This window comes from Hordeum vulgare, chromosome 4H, assembly GCF_904849725.1.
Source record: "Hordeum vulgare subsp. vulgare chromosome 4H, MorexV3_pseudomolecules_assembly, whole genome shotgun sequence".
In the NCBI taxonomy this organism is placed as follows: Eukaryota; Viridiplantae; Streptophyta; class Magnoliopsida; order Poales; family Poaceae; genus Hordeum; species Hordeum vulgare.
In genome coordinates this window covers 380,274,460-380,296,772 of record NC_058521.1, presented here as the reverse complement: position 1 = coordinate 380,296,772, position 22,313 = coordinate 380,274,460, and the positions used below count along the sequence as shown (strand labels likewise).

The following is a 22,313-nucleotide window of genomic DNA, read 5'->3' as shown; positions in this document are numbered from 1 at the left end:
TAGGTAGCACCAAGATTATCACACCAAAGACATGGAGTTTGTGTTCGGCTAATACCAAGTTCCCTCAACATGGACTTAACCCAAATGATTTCGGCAGTTGCATTTTCTCTAGTGCCTTATATTCTTCTTCAATGCTAGACCTGGAGACTGTTGCCTGTTTCTTTGCACACCAGGAGATCAAGTTTGGCCCAAAGTAAATGGCAAATCCTCCTGTTGATCTTCTATCATCTAAACGGCCAGCCCAACCAGAGTCAGAAAAAGCACTAACAAGTGTAGACGGTGATTTGCTGAAGGTGAGACCAATTTGCAGTGTATTGCTCACATATCTCAGTATACGTTTGGCAGCTATCTAGTGAACAGTGGTTGGTGCATGAAGGAACTGGCAAACTTTATTTACAGCAAAAGAAAGGTCAGGCCTTGTAAGTGTTAAGTACTAAAGGGCACGTACCAAGCTCCTGTATCTGATGCCATCCTCTTGAGTCAGGAGTTCTCCTTCTGTGAGAGAGAGTTTTTCTGAACTAGACAATGGTGTTGGTGAAAGTTTAAAGCCTTGTAGTCCAGTTCTTCTAAGGAGATCAGCTGCATATTTTCCCTGTGACAAATGTAGACCACCTTTTCTGTTTTTCTGAACTTCAATGCCAAGAAAATAGTGCAACTCTCCTAGATCCTTAAGAGAAAACTCAGAGTTTAAATCTTCCAGTAAGGCAGTTATAGCTTCATTTGATGAACTTGGTACAATGATGTCATCAACATATATGAGCACAAAGATGGTAGTTTTCAACTTATTGTAAATGAATAGTGATGTATCAGACTTAGAAGCAACAAAACCTAAAGTGTGCAGTTTTGAGCTCAAATGAGAGTACCATGCTCTGGGAGCTTGCTTCGGTCCATAGAGAGATTTAACAAGTTTGCAGACATGAGAAGGTTTATTCCTATCTTCAAACCCAGGAGGTTACTTCATATACACTTCCTCTTCCAGAACACCATGAAGAAACACATTTTGCACATCTAGTTGTTTGAGACTACAACCTCTGGACACAACAATAGATAAAACAAGGTGGATGGTAGCAGCTTTAACCACAGGGCTAAAAGTATCTTGATAGTCAACAACATACCTTTTCTTAAAACCCTTGGCAACAAGTGTGGCTTTGTAGGGATCTATAGTTCCATCGGATTTTTTCTTTATTCTGAACACCCATTTGCAATCACTTAAATTTTTACCTCGGTGTGCAGGCACAAGATGCCAGGTTTTGTTTTTCTGAAGTGCATGAAATTCTTCTTACATAGCTTGTTGCCACTTTGGATCCATACTTGCTTCGCGAAACGTACTCGGTTCACGTGTTGCAGAAGCCAGACCAATCTTAAACTTGTAGTTGGTATGTTGAATTACCCCTGTTTTTTAGCCGAGTTTGTGATGGAGTCGGAGGAGATCCAGCCACAGCGGAGGAAGGTGCAGAAGATCCCTTGACCTGATCCAGAGCTGGTGATCCTGAGGAGGATCGGGTAGCACCGGGGGCCCAGGACTCCGGATCATCTGTGGCGACGTGGACTGGCAAGGGCGCAGCTGCTGGAGAAGTAGAAGTCGCAAAAGATCCCGGGGTAGGCCGCGTGGCGTAGACAAGCGGTAACGCATCAAAGCGATCGGTCGGTCGAGTCGGCTCGACCGCATGAGAGGATGGTGCACCAGGGCTGCACTCGGCGAGAGGCGGCAATCCCGAAGGAGATTCGGTCGGAGCTGACAGCGGTGCGCCAGCGCCGCACTGTGTTTGAGGCATCGATCCCGAGGTGGATGCGGGAGTAGCCCTGCTGCCCATCTAGAGACACATAAAATCATGAGTGTTGGAGGTGTTTGGCGCCGCATCTCCTCCTGCTGGTCCAGAACCTGTTATTGTAGGATCAAAAACTTGATTGCCATTATTAGAAGGATGAGAGATGTGATCAGTACAATTGTTATCCCCAAAAGAAAATTTTGTGAGATGAGCAGGAAGGAGAAGGATTTCTTGCTTGAGAAAGCGTCGGCGTTTTGGTGGAGAGTTGTATAAGGGAAGGCGGGATATGTAAGCGCGACCAGTGGAGACATCTAGGCATTTGAATCCTTTGTGTTGAGCACTGTAGCCAAGAAAAACACATTGCTTAGATCTGAAACTAAGTTTACGAGGTGACTCATCCCTTGAGCTTCGTCTTTGAGGTGAGACTTCTCTTTGTTTGTAGCGAGCCGAGCACTCATTGGAGTAGTGTTCGGACTTCCCACAGTTGTAGCAGTTTCGGTCATGACTGGACGAACGCTTATCATCATGTCTTGAGCTTGAGATCCTCTCTTTGCCTCTACTCTTGTAGAACTTGTTCGATTTTCTGACCATGAGACTTATCTCCTCATCAGTGACAAGATTGTCCTTCGAAGTAGCGGGAGCATCACATGAAGCTTTGTAAGAACCTCTTGACTTGTTGTGCAGCTCATCTTTGTCCTTGAGTGACATCTCATGAGCAAGAATCCTACCAATGACTTCAGTTGGCTTGAGATCTTTGTAGTTTGGAGTCATTTGTATCAATGTGCACGCGGTATCATACTTTCCATCAAGAGCTCTAAGTATCTTCTTGATGATGAATTTGTCGGTAATCTCTTCGCTTCCTAAGCCGGCAATCTTATTGGTGATGAGAGCTAGCCTAGAGTACATTTCAGTGACACCTTCACCATCATTCATCTTGAACTTGTCAAGCTCACTTTGGAGCACATCCAACTTAGATTGTCTGACAGAAACAGTACTTTTGTGCATATTGATCAAAGCATCCCAAATTTATTTTCCATTCTCAAGGCGGCTGATTATGTTGGATTATTTGGGGCATAGACAGTTGAAGATGATGTCGCAGGCTTGTGCCTTGAGTTGCAACATATTCAGTTCATTGGTTGTCGCATCACAATCCGGTTTATGCCCTTCTCCGAAGAAATCACCTTGCACACCAACACGAATAACAGCCCATACGTGAGGATTAAAACCAAGAATATGCATTTTCATCTTCTGCTTCCAACTAGAAAAATTAGTGCCATCGAAGTATGGACCTCTACGGTGATAAGCTCCCTCACTAGACGCCATACTCTCCTAGGTTGTGAAACCAATACAATGGAGACTAAAGCTCTGATACCACTTGTAGGATCGAAAGTATGTCTAGAGGGGGTGATTAGACTACTTGACAAGATAAAAACTTAGCCTTTTCCCAATTTTAGTTGTTGCCCAATTTTAGCAATTATGGAAAGTCATGTGCACCCTACACATGCAGTTCTAAGAGTATAGTAGCGGAACGTAAAACATGCAACTGTAAAGTAAAGGAATAAGGTAAGGATATCAAAAGCATGAGGTTGACAGAGCGATTTTTGGCATGGTTCTGATAGGTGGTGCTACCGTACGTCCATGTTAGTGGAGACTTCAACCCGCGGAGGGTAACGGCTGTGAGAGTCTATGGAGGGCTCCACCCACAAGGGGTGCACGAAGAAGTGGCCTTGTCTATTCCACCACGGCTTCCGTCCACACAGGACTAGCCTTACTTGTTGGAAATATGCCTTAGAGGCAATAATAAAAGGGTTATTATCATATTTCCTTGTTCATGATAATCGTCTATTGTTCATGCTATAATTGTATTAACAGGAAACAGTAATACATGTGCGAATATATAGATCACAATGTGTCTGTAGCAAGCCTCTAGTTGGCTAGCTCGTTGATCAATAGATGATCATGGTTTCCTGGTCATGGACATTAGATGTCATTGATAACGGGATCACATCATTGGGAGAATGATGTGATGGACAAGACCCAATCCTAAGCATAGCACTAGATCGTGTTGTTCGTATGCTAAAGCTTTTCTAATGTCAAGTGTCTTTTCCTTCGACCGTGAGATTGTGCAACTCCCGGATACCATAGGAGTGCTTTGGGTGTATCAAACATCACAACGTAACTCGGTGACTATAAAGATGCACTACGGGTACCTCTGAAAGTGTCTGTTGGGTTGGTACGAATCGAGATCGGGATTTGTCACTCCGTGTGACGGAGAGGTATCTCTGGGCCCACTCGGTAGAACATCATCATGATCTCAATGTGACTAAAGAGTTAGTCACACGATGACGTGCTACGGAACGAGTAAAGACACTTACCGGTAACGAGATTGAACAAGGTATAGGTATACCGACGATCGAATCTCGGGCAATTTCTATACCGACACACAAAGGGAATTGTATACAGGATTGATTGAATCCTTGACATCGTGGTTCATCCGATGAGATCATCGTGGAGCAAGTGGGTGCAACCATGGGTATCCAGACCCCGCTCATGGTTATTGGCCGGAGAGGTGTCTCGGTCATGTCTGCCTGTCTCCCGAACCCGTAGGGTCTACACACTTAAGGTTCGATGATGCTAGGGTTGTACGGAATTGTTATACAAGGTTACCGAAAGTTGTTCGAAGTCCCGGATGAGATCCCGGACATCACGAGGAGCTCCGGAATGGTCCAGAGGTAAAGATTGATATATAGGATGGATGGTTTTGGACACCGGAAATGTTTCGGGCGTCACCGGTAGCGTACCGGGACCACCGGAAATGGTCCCTGGGGTCCACCGGGAGGGGCCACCAGCCCCAAGAGGTAGCATGGGCCAAAAGGTGGAGGGCAACCAGCCCAACGTGGGTTGGTGCACCTCCCACAAAGAGGACCAAGGCGCAGGAGGTGGAGAGGGGGGAACCCTAGGCGCTGGTGGGCCTAAGGCCCACCTAGGGGTGCGCCACCCCCTCCCCTTGCCGTGGCCACCGCACCTCCCATATGGGGGGGCTGCCGCACCACCTAGGGTGGGAACCCTAGGGGTGGCACCCCCCCTCCCCTCCTCCAGTATAGTGGGGGTTTTGGGGCTGTTTTGCACACAGTTTTCCCTCTCTCTCTCGGCGCAGCCCTGCTCCCCTCCTTCCTCCTCTCCCACGGTGCTTGGCGAAGCCCTACCGGGAGACCTCGTCTCTCCATAGACACCACGCCGTCGTGCTGCCGGAGATCTTCCCCAACCTCTCCCTCCTCCTTGCTGGATCAAGGCGCGGGAGACGTCACCGGGCTGCACGTGTGTTGAATGCGGAGGTGCCGTGGTTCGGCACTAGATCAGAATCACACCGCGATCTGAATCGCTGCGAGTACGACTCCATCAACCGCTTTCTAGCAACGCTTCCGCTTAGTGATCTTCAAAGGTATGAATATGCACTCACCCCTCTGTCGTTGCTGGCTCTCCATAGGAAGATCTGAATATGCATAGGAAATTTTTTGAATTTATGCTACGTTACCCAACAGTGGCATCAGAGCCAGGTTTTCTATGCGTAGATTCTATGCACGAGTAGAACACAAAAGGTTGTAGGTGATGATATGTCAATTGCTTGCCGCTACTAGTCTTATTCTTTTCTGGTGGTATTGTGGGATGAAGCGGCCCGGGCCGACATTACACTTACGCTTACGTGAGACTGGTTCCACCGACAGACATGCACACCGTGCATAAAGGTGGCTAGCGGGTGTCTGTCTCTCCTACTCTAGTCGGATTGGATTGATGAAAAAGGTCCTTATGAAGGGTAAATAGCTTTGGCATATCATCGTTGTGGCTGTCACGTAGGTAAGAAGGCGTTCTTGCTAGAAACCCAAATCAGCCACGTAAAACTTGCAACAACAATTAGAGGACGTCTAACTTGTTTTTGCAGGGTTTGACATGTGATGTGATATGGCCAAAGTTGTGATGTTGCATGTATGATGTATGAGATGATCATGTTATTGTAATAGGTTTCACGACTTGCACGTCAATGAGTATGACAACCGGCAGGAGCCATAGGAGTTGTCTTAATTTATTGTATGAGATGCAACGCCATGTGCTTACTATTTTTACTTCATCGCTAACGGTTAGCTATAGTAGTAGTGATAGTAGTAGTTGGCGTGACGACTTCACGGAGACACGATGATGAAGATCATGATGATGGAGATCATGGTGTCACGCCGGTGACAATGATGATCATGCGATGCCTGAAGATGGAGATCGAAAGAGAAAAGATGATAATGGCCATATCATGTCACTATATGATTGCATTGTGATGTTTATCATGTTTTTCATCTTATTGCTTAGAAAAACGGTAGCATAATAAGATGATCCCTCTTAAAATTTCGAGAACGTATTCCCCTAAGTGTGCACCGTTGCGAAGGATCGTTGTCTCGAAGCACCACGTGATGATCGGGTGTGATAGATTCTAACGTTCGCATACAACGGGTGTAAGCCAGATTTACACAAGCGAAACACCTAGGTTGACTCGACGAGCCTAGCATGTACAGACATGACCTCGAATACAATAGACCGAAAGGTCGAACATGAGTCGTATGGTTGAATATGGTCAGCATGACGTTGCTCACCATGGTGACTAGTCCGTCTCACGTGATGATCAGACACGGGTTAGTCAACATGGATCATGTATCACTTAGATGACTAGAGGGATGTCGATTTAAGTGGGAGTTCACACTTAATTTGATTAAATGAACTTAATTGTCATGAACTTAGTCTAAAAGTTGTCTTTATAAATATTGTAGATGGCCAACGTCAACCTCAATTTCAACGCATTCCTAGAGAAAAACAAGCTGAAAGATGATGGTAGCAACTATGCGGACTGGGTTCGCAACTTGAAGCTCATCCTTGAAGCAGCTAAAAAGGCTTATGTCCTTGATGCGCCGCTAGGTGACCCTCCCGCTCCTGTAGCAGCCTAGGACATTCTGAACGTCTGGCAAACGCGGAGTGATGACTACTCTCTGGTTAGGTGTGGCATGTTATACAGTTTAGAAACGGGGCTCCAAAGGCGTTTTGAGCAACATGGTGCATATGAGATGTTTCAAGAGCTTAAACTGGTTTTTCAAGCTCATCCCCGTGTCGAGAGATATGAAGTCGCCGACAAGTTCTTTAGTTGTAAGATGGAGGAGAACAGTTTTGTCAGTGAGCACATACTCAAAATGTCTGGGTTGCACGGTCGTCTGACTTCACTTGGAGTCGAACTTCCGGATGATGCTATAATTCACAGAATCCTCGAGTCTCTCCCACCAAGCTACAAAGGTTTTGTGTTGAACTACAACATGCAAGGGATGGAGAAGACCATTCCCGAGTTGTACTCGATGCTCAAGTCTGCAGAAGTAGAAATCAAGAAAGAGCATCAAGTGTTGATAGTCAACAAGACCACCAGTTTCAAGAAGGGCAAGGGTAAGAAGAACTTCAAGAAAGACGGCAAAGCCGTTGCCACGCCCGGTAAGCCAGATGCCGGGAAGAATAAAAAGAATGGACCCAAGCCTGAGACTGAGTGCTTCTATTGCAAGGGAAAAGGTCACTGGAAGCGGAATTGCCCCAAGTACTTAGTGGACAAGAAGGCCGGCAACGTTAAAGGTATATGTGATATACATGTTATTGATGTGTACCTTACCAGCGCTCGTAGTAGCTCCTGGGTATTTTATACCGGTGATGTTGCTCACATTTGCAACTCAAATCAGGAAGTACGGAATAAGCGGAGACTGGCCAAGGACGAGGTGATGATGCGCGTCGGGAATGGCTCCAAGGTCGATGTGATCGTCGTCGGCACGCTACCTCTACATCTACTGTCGGGATTAGTTTTAAACCTTAATAACTGTTATTTAGTACCAGCTTTGAGCATGAATATTGTATCAGGGTCTTGCTTAATGCGAGACGGCTACTCATTTAAGTCATAGAATAATGGTTGTTCTATTTATATGAGTGATATGTTTTATGGTCATGCTCCGCTGGTGAATGGTTTATTCTTGATGAATCTTGATCGTGATGTTACACATATTCATAGTGTGAGTACCAAAAGATGTAAAGTTGATAATGATAGTCCCACATACTTGTGGCACTGCCGCCTTGGTCATATCGGTGTTAAGCGCATGAAGAAGCTCCATACTGATGGACTATTAGAGTCTCTTGACTTTGAATCATTTGACACATGCGAACCATGCCTCATGGGCATGATGACTAAGACTCCATTCTCAGGAATAATGGAGAGAGCGACCGACTTATTGGAAATAATACTTACTGAGGTGTGTGGTACAATGAAAGTTGAAGCTCACGGTGGCTATCATTATGTTCTCACTCTCACCGATGATTTGAGTAGGTATGGGTATATCTACTTCATGAAGCACAAATCTGAGACGTTTCAAAAGTTCAAGGAATTTCAGAGTGAGGTCGAGAAACAACGTGACAGAAAAATTAAGTGTCTACGATCTGATCGTGGAGGAGAATATTTGAGTCACGAATTTGGCACACACCTAAGGAAGTGTGGAATCGTTTCACAACTGACGCCGCCTGGCACACCGCAACGCAACGGAGTGTCTGAACGTCGTAATCGCACTTTATTAGATATGGTACGATCTATGATGTCTCTTACCGACTTACCGCTATCATTTTGGGGATACGCATTAGAAACTGCAGCATTCACTTTAAATAGGGCACCGTCTAAATCCGTTGAGACGACATCGTATGAACTATGGTTTGGCAAGAAACCTAAGTTTTCGTTTCTTAAAGTTTGGGGCTGCGATGCTTATTTGAAGAAACTTCAACCACAGAAGCTCGAACCCAAAGTGGAGAAATGCGTATTAATAGGATATCCTAAGGAGACTATTGGGTATACCTTCTATCTTAGATCCGAAGGTAAAACCTTTGTTGCCAAGAACGGATCTTTTCTAGAGAAAGAGTTTCTCTCGGAAGAAGTAAGTGGGAGCAAAGTAGAACTTGATGAGGTAATTACACCCCCTCTCGAATCGGAAAGTAGCGCAGCGCGGGAAATTGTTCCTGTGGCGCCTACACCAAATGAAGAGGAAGTTAATGATATTGATCATGAAGCTTCGGATCAAGTTACTACTGAACCACCAAGGTCCACAAGGGCACGCTCCGCACTAGAGTGGTACGGCAACCCTGTGATGAAAATCATGTTGTTAGACAACAGTGAACCTTCGAACTATGAAGAAGCAATGGCGGGCCCGGATTCCAACAAATGGCTTGAGGCTATGAAATCCGAGATAGGATCCATGTATGAGAACAAAGTATGGACTTTGGTGGACGATGATCGGCGAGCCATAGAAAATAAATGGATCTTCAAGAAGAAGACTGATGCAAACGGTAATGTGACCGTTTATAAAGCTCGACTTGTCACAAAGGGTTTTCGACAAATTCAAGGAATTGAATACGAGGAGACTTTCTCTCCCGTAGCGAAGCTGAAATCAGTCTGAATCATGTTAGCAATTGCCGCCTTTTATGATTATGAAATTTGGCAAATGGACGTCAAAACTACGTTCCTTAACGGGAACCTTAAGGAAGAGTTGTATATGATGCAACCAGAAGGTTTTGTCGACCCTAAGGGTGCTAACAAAGTGTGCAAGCTCCAGCGCTCCATCTATGGGCTGGTGCAAGCATCTCGGAGTTGGAACATTCGCTTTAATGAGGTGATTAAAGCGTTTGGGTTCACACAGGTTTACGAAGAAGCCTGTCTGTACAAGAAAGTGAGTGGGAGCTCTGTAGCTTTCCTCATACTGTATGTGGATGAGATATTATTGATGGGGAATAACATAGAGATATTGGAGAGCATAAAGGCCTATTTGAACAAGAGTTCTTCAATGAAGGACCTTGGAGAAGCTGCATACATATTAGGCATCAAGATCTATAGAGATAGATTGAGGCGCCTCATAGGTCTTTCGCAAAGTACATACCTTGACAAGATATTGAAGAAGTTCAATATGGAAAACTCAAAGAAAGGGTTCTTGCCAGTTTTGCAAGGTATGAGATTGAGTAAGACTCGGTCACCGACCACGGCAGCAGATAGAGAGAAGATGAGTACTGTCCCCTACGCTTCAGCCGTAGGCTCTCTAATGTATGCCATGCTGTGTACCAGACCTGATATAAACCTTGCCATAAGTTTGGTAGGGAGGTACCAAAGTGATCCCGGTATGGAACACTGGACAGCGGTCAAGTATATCCTTCAGTACCTGAAGAGGACTAAGGAGATGTTTCTCGTTTATGGAGGTGACGAAGAGCTCGTCGTAAAGGGTTACGTTGACGCCAGCTTTGACACAGATCCGGATGACTCTAAATCACAGACCGGATACGTATATGTTTTGAATGGTGGGGCAGTGAGCTGGTGCAGCAACAAGCAAGAAGTCGTGGCAGCATCTACATGTGAAGCGGAGTACATAGCTGCTTCAGAAGCGGCTCGTGAATGAATTTGGATGAAGGAGCTCATCACCGACCTTGGAGTGGTTCCAAGTGCGTTGGGTCCAATGACGCTCTTCTGTGATAACACTAGGGCCATTGCCATAGCCAAGGAGCCCAGGTTTCACCAGAAGACCAAGCACATCAAACGCCGCTACAACTCCATCCAGGACCATGTCCAGAGTGGAGTAATAGAGATTTGTAAAGTACATACGGATCTGAATGTTGTAGACCCGTTGACTAAACCTCTTCCTCGAGCAAAACATGATCAACACCATAATGCTATGGGTGTTCGATACATCACAATGTAACTAGATTATTGACTCTAGTGCAAGTGGGAGACTCTTGGAAATATGCCCTAGAGGCAATAATAAAAGGGTTAATATCATATTTCCTTGTTCATGATAATCGTCTATTGTTCATGCTATAATTGTATTAACATGAAACAGTAATACATGTGTGAATATATAGATCACAATGTGTCCCTAGCAAGCCTCTAGTTGGCTAGCTCGTTGATCAATAGATGATCATGGTTTCCTGATCATGGACATTAGATGTCATTGATAACGGGATCACATCATTGGGATAATGATGTGATGGACAAGACCCAATCCTAAGCATAGTGCTAGATCGTGTTGTTCATATACTAAAGCTTTTCTAATGTCAAGTGTCTTTTCCTTCGACCGTGAGATTGTGCAACTCCCGGATACCGTAGGACTGCTTTGGGTGTATCAAATGTCACAACGTAACTGGGTGACTATAAATATGCACTACGGGTACCTCTGAAAGTGTGTGTTGGGTTCGTACGAATCAAGATCGGGATTTGTCACTCCGTGTGACGGAGAGGTATCTCTGGGCACACTCGGTAGAACATCATCATCAGCTCAATGTGACTAAATAGTTAGTCACACGATGACGTGCTACGGAACGAGTAAAGAGACTTACCGGTAATGAGATTGAACAAGGTATAGGTATACCGATGATTGAATCTCGGGCAAGTTCTATACCGACAGACAAAGGGAATTGTATACGGGATTGATTGAATCCTTGACATCGTGGTTTATCCGATGAGATCATCGTGGATCACATGGGAGCCACCATGGGTATCCAGACCCCGCTGATGGTTATTGGCCGGAGAGGTGTCTCGGTCATGTCTGCATGTCTCCCGAACCCGTAGGGTCTACACACTTAAGGTTCGATGATGCTAGGGTTGTAGGGAATTGTTATACGAGGTTACCGAAAGTTGTTCGGAGTCCCAGATGAGATCCCGGATGTCACGAGGTGCTCCGGAATGGTCCGGAGGTAAAGATTGATATATAGGATGGATGGTTTTGGACACCGGAAATGTTTCGGGCGTCACCGATAGCGTACCGGGACCACCGGAAATGGTCCCGGGGGTCCACCGGGAGGGGCCACCAGCCCCAAGAGGTAGCATGGGCCAAATGGTGGAGGGAAACCAGCCCAAAGTGGGCTGGTGCGCCTCCCACAAAGAGGCCCAACGCGGAGGAGGTGGAGAGGTTGGGAAACCCTAGGCGTTGGTGGGCCTAAGGCCCACCTAGGGGTGCGCCACCCCCTTCCCTTGCCCTGGCCGCCGCACCTCCCATCTGGGGGGCTGCCGCACCACCTAGGATGGGAACCCTAGGGGTGGCACCCCCCCTCCCCTCCTCCTATATATAGTGGGGGGTTTGGGGCTGTTATGCACACGGTTTTCCCTCTCCCTCGGCGCAGCCCTGCTCCCCTCCTGCCTCCTCTCCCATGATGCTTGGCGAAGCCCTGCCGGAAGACCTCGTCTCTCCATCGACACCACGCCGTCATGCTTCCGGAGATATTCCCCAACCTCTCCCTCCTCCTTGCTGGATCAAGGCGCGGGAGACGTTACCGGGCTGCACGTTTGTTGAACGCGGAGGTGCCGTAGTTCGGCACTAGATCGGAATCACACCGTGATCTGAATCGCCGCGAGTACGACTCCATCAACCGTGTTCTAGCAACGCTTCCGCTTAGAGATCTTCAAAGGTATGAAGATGCACTCATGTGACAGCCCGATGCCGACGCCCCAGAAGATTCCCCCTTCTTTTCCGTTTCCGTCGTGTGGTTAGTTTTATTTGTTGCATCATCATGTAGTTTGCATCATGGCATCATGCATGGCATCGTGTCAACTGTATTATTTGTCGGTGTTGCTTGTGAGTGCTTTGTGAGTGTGGCGTTGTTCGTTGGCGTGATGAGAGTGGGTGCAACAGAGCCTCTTCAAACCCTGTTGCACCGCGGACCTAAAACCTTCACTCCCCTCCTCTCCTCTTTTATTTGTTTTGTGGTTTTGCGAAAGTTCCGTTTTAACCCCTATTTTTTAAAAAATAAAGATTCGTCTTCTTTTAAAGAAAATCATTTTATTAAATGTGGGGGCAACCCCTAGGTTTTGCTTTATTTTTTTCCTTTGTTATTTTTTTAAAAACTAGAGACCCTTTTATTTATAAAAGGGGTTTGATTTTTTTATTCTTTTGTAAACGGGTTTTATTTTAATTCTTTAAAAGGTTTTATTTTATTTCTTTTAAAATGCCCAACTATTTCTTGTAGTTGGGAATATTTTTTTCAAAGAAATCAAAAGCATTTATTTTATTTTATTTTTGTTAAAAGCTTTCTTTGTTAAAATTTATCTATTTTAAAACTCTTTAAAAAACCAAATGGGGGAGAGAGCAAGCCTCCCGAGCCGGCCCAGGCCCATCCAGCTCCCTCCCCAGCCCTAGCGCACTCGATCCCATCTCCCGAGCGTTGTTCCCTCGCCCTGTTCCCTCCTCGATCCCCTTCTTCCTCCCCTCGCCTCCCTGCCTCATCCCCGCCGCCAGCAACCGGACGCCACCCGACCTCGCCTCGGCCTCGCCCCGCCATGCCCGCCGCCGCGCTCTCACCCCCGCGCGCCGCCCTCTTCCTCGCCAGCAGCCAAGCCGCCAGCGCCGCCCCCATGGCTGTTCCCCGCGCATGCGTGCTTGCTGCTCGCCTCGCCGTCCCGCGCCGGCGCCGCGTGCCGCCGGTGACCTGCCCGCGCTGCCCGCCATGGCCGTCTCCAGCGCCCTGCCATGGCCGGTCTCCTCCTCCTGCTGTGCATGCTGTTGCCGCTGTTCTGCTACTCCTGCTGCCGCGTGGTGTTGCTGTTGCTCGTGCTGATGGCCGGTGCAGGCCGCCGCTGTCGTTGTTGCTTGCTGGTGCGTTTAATGCTAGCTGCCTGCGTTTTTATGCTGCTGCTATAGGTGTTGATGCATGCCAGCTTGCTTGCTTGCCCGATTTGCTGTTGGCTGTAGCTGTGGCTACTACGGATGCATGCCTGATGTTGCCGATTTGCACCTGCTGCTTGCCTGTTGATGCTGCTACTTGTGTTGTTGATGTCGGCTGATGCTAGCTAGTTGCTGCTGACGTTGTCGTTGCCTGCCTATAGGTTGTTGTGCCTTGCTGCTTGCGCTTGCTGTTGCCGGCTGCTGCTGTTTGTTAGTTGCTGCTAGTGTTGCCTTGGTGCTGCGTGCCATTTTGCTAGATAGCTGCTAGCTTGCTTGCTCTTGGATGCTAGTGCTAGTAGTTGTATGTAGTTTTGCTGCGTTGCTAGTTGTTGTAGTTGCTGTAGTTGTTGTTGTCTCGCGTGCCGTCACCGCGTGCAACATGCCCGCCTGCCGTGGTTCGACGACAAGTTTGCCGTGAACAACGACGTCCTCGACGAACCCCGAACATCGACGGAGACGAGTTCGACTACCATCGCCGAAGACCATGAACCGACGCCGAAGACCCGAGAACCACGACGCCGAGCGAACGACTATCGTCGACGAGACCGGTACCACTACTTCCACGAGGTCCACGACGACCGTTGTTCCCCTTCACCGAACCGAACCGCTCCGATTCGCATGCTTCAAAGGTATACCGATGAGACGTGCCGTGTACGGAACGCATGTGATGTATGAGTTGTATGTATGTATGCGCCGTGTGTTGCCCGTTGCACGTGTACCTCTTTTGTTGTGCCCACGACACATGGGAACCCGATATACGGGATCACCCCATCTTTATTTTAGTGTTTCCGCACGCGCTCCCTATATGTTGGCACGATTGCTCGTCGAGTTATCGGGATAGGAACGTTGTCGTGGCATCGTTTCCGATTTGCCGCCATGGTCACCTTTCGCTCGCTGTGGCGACACTTGTTTCCTTCTCTTCTTGCCGTGGTGATGTTGTAACTTGCATGCATGAAGCATTCATGGCATATACATCTTGTGTTGCATGTTCTTGTGTCGTAGCTCTGTTCTATGTTCCGCGAGTTAAACCGTCTAGGATGCCATGTAGGAATCATCGCTTCACCCCTTGCCATGTTAACAACAATTTAATATTGCCGTGTAAATAATCGGGAGTGAATTAAATAATTAATCGTGGAGTTTCGTCGATATGTAACCCGTTGCATATCGAGCTTCACTTAATGTGTAGTGTTTGCATGAGGTGAATTGCCATGCCATCCCTTGCATTTTGATCTGATCATGCATCATATTAGGCTATGCATCATGTTTTGCTTTTGCCGTGGTGAATATCTGTGTTGATGCTTGTTTTTGGTTTGCTCCGTCTCGATATAGTTCTGCAAGCGTGTCGGAATGTGAGGACCCGTTGGACTACGTTGGTTCGCCGACTTCTCGGAGTTGTTCTTCTTCCAAGCGGGATCTCAGGCAAGATGACCATTTCCCCAGATACCATTACTATCATTGCCATGCTAGTTATTTTGATGCTATCGATTATGTTTCGTTGCCTACCACATGTTTAATATCAGCCTCTCAACAATGCCATGATCACCTTCAACCTATACGACCTAGCAAACCACTGATTGGCTATGTTACTGCTTGCTTAACCCTGTTGTTAGCGTTGCTAGTTGCAGGTGTAGTTGCTTCCATGTGATAACATGGGTTCCTTGTTATATCACCCTATTTAATGTTATTTAAATTTAACGCACCTATATACTTGGTAAAAGGTGGAAGGCTCGGCCTTTCTAGCCTGGTGTTTTGTTGCACCTTTGCCCCCTTAGTTTTCGGCTACCGGTGTTATGTTCCATAAACGAGCGTTCCTAACACGATCGGGGTTGTTATGGGGACCCCCTTGATAATTCGTTTTAGATTAAAGCTGGTCTGGCAAGGCCCAACTTTGGTACTACATTTGCCTAATAACTAATGAACTGCATAGGGAGTAATTAACCCAAGGATAATTTAATCAACCCCCGGGCCAGTGCTCCTCATGAGTGTTGGTCCAACCAAAAGCACTGTGCGGGGCCAACCCAGGGCAACTTATCCGTCATGTCCTGAGAATGAGGTACGCGACTCCTATCGGGATCGTCGACACGTCCTGTGGCCTTGCTGGATTAGTTTTACCTTTGACGAAATATCTTGTGCATCGGGATTCCGGTGATGCTTTGGGTAATCTCAGAGTTGAGGTTTTCCACTAGGTAATCCGACGAGATCGGGAGCTTCGTGATTGAGGATTTCTATGCGACTTGTGGTAATTTGTGATGGACTAGTTGGAGCACCCCTGCAGGGTTAAATCTTTTCGGAAAGCCGTGCTCGCGGTTATGTGGCAACGTGGAAACTTTGTTTAACACTGGTTCTAGATAACTTGAAGTTAATTTAATTAAAATATGCCAACTGTGTGCGTAACCGTGGTTGTCTCTTTCGTGAGTTCCTTCTCCGATCGAGGACACGGTGGGGTTATGTCTGATGTAGGTAGGCGTTCAGGATCATTCATTTGATCATGAGTAGTTCACGCCCGTTATGCGTAGATCTTCCCCCTCTTATTTCTTGTACTCGTAAGTTAGCCACCAAATATATGCTTAGCCGCTGTGCAACCTCACCACTTAACCATACCTCACCCATTAAGCTTTGCTAGTGTTGATACCTTTGGAAATGAGATTGCTGAGTCCCCTGTGGCTCACAGATTACTACAACACCAGTTGCAGGTACAGGTAAAGGTCACTTGACGCGAGCGCGTTGATTGTTCATTTAGAGTTGCTTCTTCTTCTTCTTCTTCTTCTTCATCGATCTAGGATGGGTTCCAGGCCGGCAGCCTGGGATAGTAAGGATGGACGTCGTTCTTCTTTTGTCGTTTGTTTTCGTCCGTAGTCGGACCCTGCTCTTCTTCATGATGTTTATGAATTGTAGTTATGTGACTCTGATGTAGCTTGTGGTGAGTGTAAGCCAATTCTATATATATATATCTTCTTTTCAGTACATCTACTTGTAACGATATCCATTCTTGCGACGCGACGAGAGGCGCTTCTATCCCTGACGAGGCCTTCGTGCCAAATTGAGGATAAGGTCGCATCTTGGGCGTGACAACTCACCCCTCTCTCGTTGCTGGTCTCTCCATAGGAAGATCTGAATATGCGTATGAATTTTTTTGAATTTATGCTACGTTACCCAACATTACTCACGGTAGATCTTCACGAAGTAGGCCATCTCCTTGCCCTTACAAACATCTTGGTTCAACTCCACAACACGAAGTAGGAGGCTCCCAAGCGACACCTAACCAATCTAGGAGGCACCACCCTCCAAAAGGTAATAGATGTTGTAGAACGATGAACTCCTTGCTCTTGTGCTTCTAAAAATAGTCTCCTCAACTCAAAATCACTCTCTCACAGAATAGGCATGGGTAGGAGAGATTGATTTGGTGGAAAGCAACTTGGGGAGGCTAGAGATCAAGTTTCAAATGATTGGATTGAAATATCTTGGTCTCAACACATGAGTAGGTGGCTCTCTCTCAGAAAAATGGATCTAGCAATGAAGTGTGTGTTCTGAGTGCTTCCTCTACGAATGAGAGGTAGGTGGAGGGGTATATGTAGGTTGTCCAAAAAATCCAAGCGTTACACCTAACGTGGTCAACTCGGTGACACCGAAGTCATCAACTCGGTGGTACTGACTTGCACTAAAGGCAGCAACTTTTGAATCTCGGTGAAACCGATATACACAACTCGGTGGCACAAAAAAGGTGGCTAACGGTTAGATGACACAACTCAGTGAAACCGATACTCAAACTCGAAAATTCTGACTTTGTGTACCGAGGCAACAGAAAGTTAGTCACCTAAACGCGGTAGCACCGACATGGTTTTGGTTGCACCGATTTGGTGGGTTTGGCTAGGGTTCTGTGTCAGATGAAACTCGATAGTGTCGAATCTGAAAACTTGGTGGCACCGAATTTGGACAGAATGGTTATGCGCAAAAAAGGACTGGGTATTTTGGTGGCTATCTCTGAGCACTTGAGCAACCAGTTCATTTTAATACCTGTCCCCTTTTAATAGTATTGGCTTTCCTATGGACTCAAAAGTGATTTCTCACAAATATTAAATAAAGAGTCTTCTAGCTTGAAGCTTGGGCCAATCTTATTCCTTTCTTGCATCAAGGGGCATCTCCACATAAGACTTTAGCCAAAGCATCTTTTGAACTTTTCTGAAATATACTTGGATGAACATATTAGTCCAATGATGCATATGTTCTGATCAATTATCAAAACCACCCTAGGGAGCAATTGTGCTTTCACGGCCTCAACAGGGATAAAAGTGCATCTCGTCATCTTGCAAGAATGGATATCGTTACAAGTACATGTACACAAGAGATTAGTATATGGAATTGGCTTACACTCGCCACAAGGTACAACATGAACAACACAATACAAAAATATATCCAAACACCATGTAGAAGAGCAGGGTCCAACTACGGACGAAAAAAACAATAAAAGAACGATGTCTATCCTTGCTATCCCAGGTGGTCGGCCTAGAACCCATCCTGGATCGATGAAGAAGAAGAAGAAGAAACTCCAAATAACACAATCATCTCGCTTGCGTCAAAGTATCGCTTTACATGTACCTGTAATTGTTGTTGTAGTAATTTGTGAGCCACGGGGACTCGGCAATCTCATTTCCAAAGGTATCAAGACTAGCAAAGCTTAATGGGTGAGCTATGGTTAAGTGGTGAGGCTGCAACAAGCATCTAAGCATTTATTTGAGTGCCTAACTTACGAGGACGAGAATAAGAGGCGGTGGTCTACGCATAACAGACGTGAACTAATAATGATCTCAAAGTGACCCTGAACTCCTACTTACGTTAAACATAACCCCACTGTGTCCTCTTCCAGATGTAGAATTCACGAGAAGAGACAGTCATGGTTATGCACACAGTTGGCAAGTTTTATTTAAGTTTACTTTAAGTTATTAGAACTATATGTTAAACAAAGTTTCCAAGATGCCACATAATCGCGGGCACAGCTCTCATAAAGATTTAATCACGGGGTGCTCCAACTAGTCCATCACAAACTACCACACGCTTCGTCGGAAACCTCGACTACAGAAAACCCGTGATCTCCTCGAATTCCTGGTGGATAACCTCAACCTCGAGAAAACCCAAAGTATTCGCGGAATCCCTCGCACAAGACGTTCGAGAAAGGTAAAACAAAACCAACAAGGCCGCCCGACGTGTCGACGATCCCGATAGGAGCCGTGTAACTCGTTCTCAGGACATGATGGATGAGCGATGGTTACCACCCCAAAACACTGAATTGCTCTAGGAGCATTAATAAGCTGCTCTGTGTTGGACCAACACTCATGAGGAGCATTGTCCCAGGGGTTGATTAATTATCCATGGGTTAATTACTCCCTATACAGTTCATTAGTTATTAGGCGAATGTAGTATCAATGTTGGGACTTGCCAGAAGAGTTTTATCCCAGAACAAAAATCAATGGGGTCCACATAACAACCCCAAGCATGTTAGGAGCGCTCAATATGGAACTTAACACCGGTAGCCGAAACTAAGGCGGCAAAAGAGGAACAAAACACCTAGCCAAAAGGACAAGCCTTCCGCCTTTTACCAGGTATATAGGTGCATTAAATTAAATAGCAATAATATGATGATATAACAAGGAACCCATGTTTTCACATGGAAAACAATTCACCTGCAACTAGCAACGCCATAAGAAGGGCTGAGAAAGCGGTAACATAGCCAAACAAGGGTTTGCTGGGTTGTGGAATGATTAGAGGCTTTTCATGGCAATGTTGGGAGGCTGACATTTAAGTGGTAGGCAACGAGACATAGCGAAAGGAACGAGACAACTAGCATGGCAATGATAGTAATGGTATCGATGGAAATGGCCATCTTGCATGCGATCTCGCTTGGAAGAAGGACGAATCTGTGAAGCAGACGAACTAACGTAGTCGAACAAATCCTCACATTCTGAAATGCTTCTGGAACTCTATCGAAAAGAAGCAATCCGGAAACAAGAATTAACACAGATTATTCACCACAACATATGCTTGACATGATGCACAGGCACAAATGATGCATGTATGGTTTAATTATGCATGGCATGGAAAATCACAACAATCAATTACTACACATTAGATAAAGCTCGATATGCAACGAGTTGCATATTTTCGAAACTCCATATTTGAATTACTCAGTTCACTCCCGTTTAGGTATCCATCAACATTAAATGTTGTTAAACAAGGCAAGAGGTGAAGCATAAATAAATTACACTCTCTAGGTATTTTAAATAAGGTCGAAACAACATATAGCATTTCCAAAATGACCCCATATGTGAATTTTGAAATTGATCCAGATCTGTACTAAACACATTTTATATTTGTTAAGTAGAAAAATAAAGTGGACCATGGGATTCTACACGTCATTCTCGTCGATTTACATATATAGATCACCTAAAACGGAGTTACGTTTTAAAAGATATGAGCAACACACATAATATGTCATGAATGAAAAATGTATGCAAATGAGAACCACAACATGTTAAATCATGGATGCAACGAGATATTAAGGACCTACTTGGAGTTCAAGGTAAGTTTAAATGAGGCCGGAACAACGAACAACAATTCCGGAAAGTCCCCATATACAAATTAAGATTTGATATTGTTCTGCCTATAACACAATTTTTGAAGTTGTTAAACAGCAAAATAAATATCATCATGTTGTTCTACATTTTTTTTAGCCAAGTTACGTATGTGGAACATTTTAATCGTTGCTACGGTTAACTAGTTATGATAAGAACCATTTTAGCATGGCATAATGCAAATTACATGAAAATAGCAAGTTAATTATTTTAAACACGGTTAAAAGTTGGATAATGTGAAATTACACAAAGTTTTAAGCATTTTTCATGTATGAACTTTTCAAAACCGATGCACGGTTATTTTGCTATGAATTAATTCATTTTAATATGAAATCACACAAAACAATGCAAACATCACGTTAAATATACTTTTTACCATGTGTGCAAGTGGGAAATTATTAATTTACACAAAATTCTATATATTTTATATGTCTAAAATATTTTCATCGGTTAAAGAGTTATTTGCGTTTTAAAATGATGCATTTTCTATAATTCATTAAATGACCGGGGAAATGGATAAATTTTCAATAGGAAACAAATCTACACACATGCCGAAACTTTGAGTACGGGATAACTAAAAGGCGCACAAGGCGAGGCATAGCGGGCAGCTTCTCACATTGCTGGCCTCGAGCCTAGGTCGGTGGAGGCAAGATGGCCGGCGGATCGGGTGGTTGGGCCTTGCGAGAGGCGGGGCCACGCGGCTGGAGGCTGGCGCGGGGAGCAGGCCAGCGGGAGCGGCTGGGCCAACCGCTGCAGCGAGCGGCATGGGCGCTCGCTCGTCTCCACGCAGACGAACACGTGTGGCGGTGGCTGGTCAACGGTAGCGAGGGGCGGCGAGGGCGGAGTGGACCCGGTGCGGGGAAGGCCGGGATGGGCGCGGCATGGCGAGAATCCGCCGGATATGGCGGCTCCTGACCGGATCCGAGCACGACAGGGCGAGCGGCGCGCCGGCGAGGCACTGGGCGGCCATGGCGGGATCTGCACACCAAGAGGGAGACCGGGATTAGGGAGAGGGGAGAGGAAGAATAAAAGGGAGACGACGGCGGGGCACGGGGCACCGATCTGCTGGTCCGGCGGGCAGCTGAGCTCCGGACGGCTCGAGGCAGGGGCAGCTCCACGGCGCACGGGAGGCATGCCTGTGGGAGCACGCAGGGCGCGCGGGCATGCGGGTGAGCCACGGCGGCGATTCGGGCTTCGCGGGCCAGATCCGGGACTAGGCGGACTATGGTGGGGGGCTGTTGGAGGCGACATGGCGGAGCCCGATTGGCTAGGGGCGACGCTGGCAGCGGCGTAGGGTGGGTAGGCGCGGAAATTGAGGCTTGCTATTTATAGTAGGCGGTCTAGGGCTATCTTTTTTTAACACGATTCGAGTCGTTCGATCGTGATCGGACGGCTCCAATCGTGTGTTAGGTTCTGTGGGCTGTGGGTTGTGTAGAGTGGTAGTGTGTTGAGATGAGAGGGAGTTTGTGGTCCGTGACACGCGTTTTAAAACATCGAAACGTCCGACGACTAAACCAATGACGGCGCCGCTATGATCGACTGTTCGGGTATCAAACAGACTTCAATTGCAATGAAATTTGGGACATGACCTACCTACCCAATAATAAGACTGCACGCCAAGTTTCAACCCAATCATAAGAAGTTTTATACACACCTTTAAAAACAATTCTTAACTATGTCGCGGGCGTGTGCGTGTGTGGTTGGTCTCGAAACGGTCAACGACAAGAACGGAGAGAACAGGCAACTAACAACGGATGCAAGTTTTTCAAAACTCGCAGTGACGGAGCACTGATGCAATGCAGATGATGCGCATGATGCAATGGTGAATACGACAACCAAATAAATCACATGACGTCAACGGAATAAAAGGGGAATCTTCTGAAGCGTCGGTTTCGGGTTGTTACACCCTACACTTAGTAGGTAACCTCATCACCTCCTCTAAGGGCTTGTTTGGTTAATCCCTCCCACAAGTGGATTGAAGTGGATTGGAGGAGATTAAGATGAATTTTAACTTGTAAGGTATTTAATCTCTTTCAATCCCCTTCAACCCCTTTTAAATTTCAACAAACCAAACAAGGTCTAAGGGGTCACAGAATCCTCATCTATTCCCCATATATATAATCATTAGGGCGGCATATATTTAGTTAAAAGTTAGCCATTGCAACTTCGTATAC

General features: G+C 46.1%; 1 protein-coding gene across 1 annotated transcript; it reads right to left on the bottom strand.

Annotated features, from left to right (window-relative positions):
* Window positions 1-18,067: 18,067 nt before the first annotated feature.
* LOC123446492 (basic proline-rich protein-like) lies at window positions 18,068-21,649 on the bottom strand. Its single transcript, XM_045123069.1, has 2 exons — window positions 20,756-21,649; window positions 18,068-18,109 (listed from the first exon to the last, which is right to left on the bottom strand). Exons 1-2 carry the CDS (start codon window positions 21,388-21,390, stop codon window positions 18,100-18,102), a joined length of 645 nt encoding a protein of 214 aa, XP_044979004.1. The 5' UTR covers window positions 21,391-21,649; the 3' UTR covers window positions 18,068-18,099.
* Between the last annotated feature and the right edge of the window lie 664 nt (window positions 21,650-22,313).

What these genes read in the sequence shown, in the direction of transcription:
- LOC123446492 (XM_045123069.1), bottom strand. Translation starts at nt 21,390, where the DNA reads ATGTCGCCTCCAACAGCCCCCCACCATAGTCCGCCTAGTCCCGGATCT.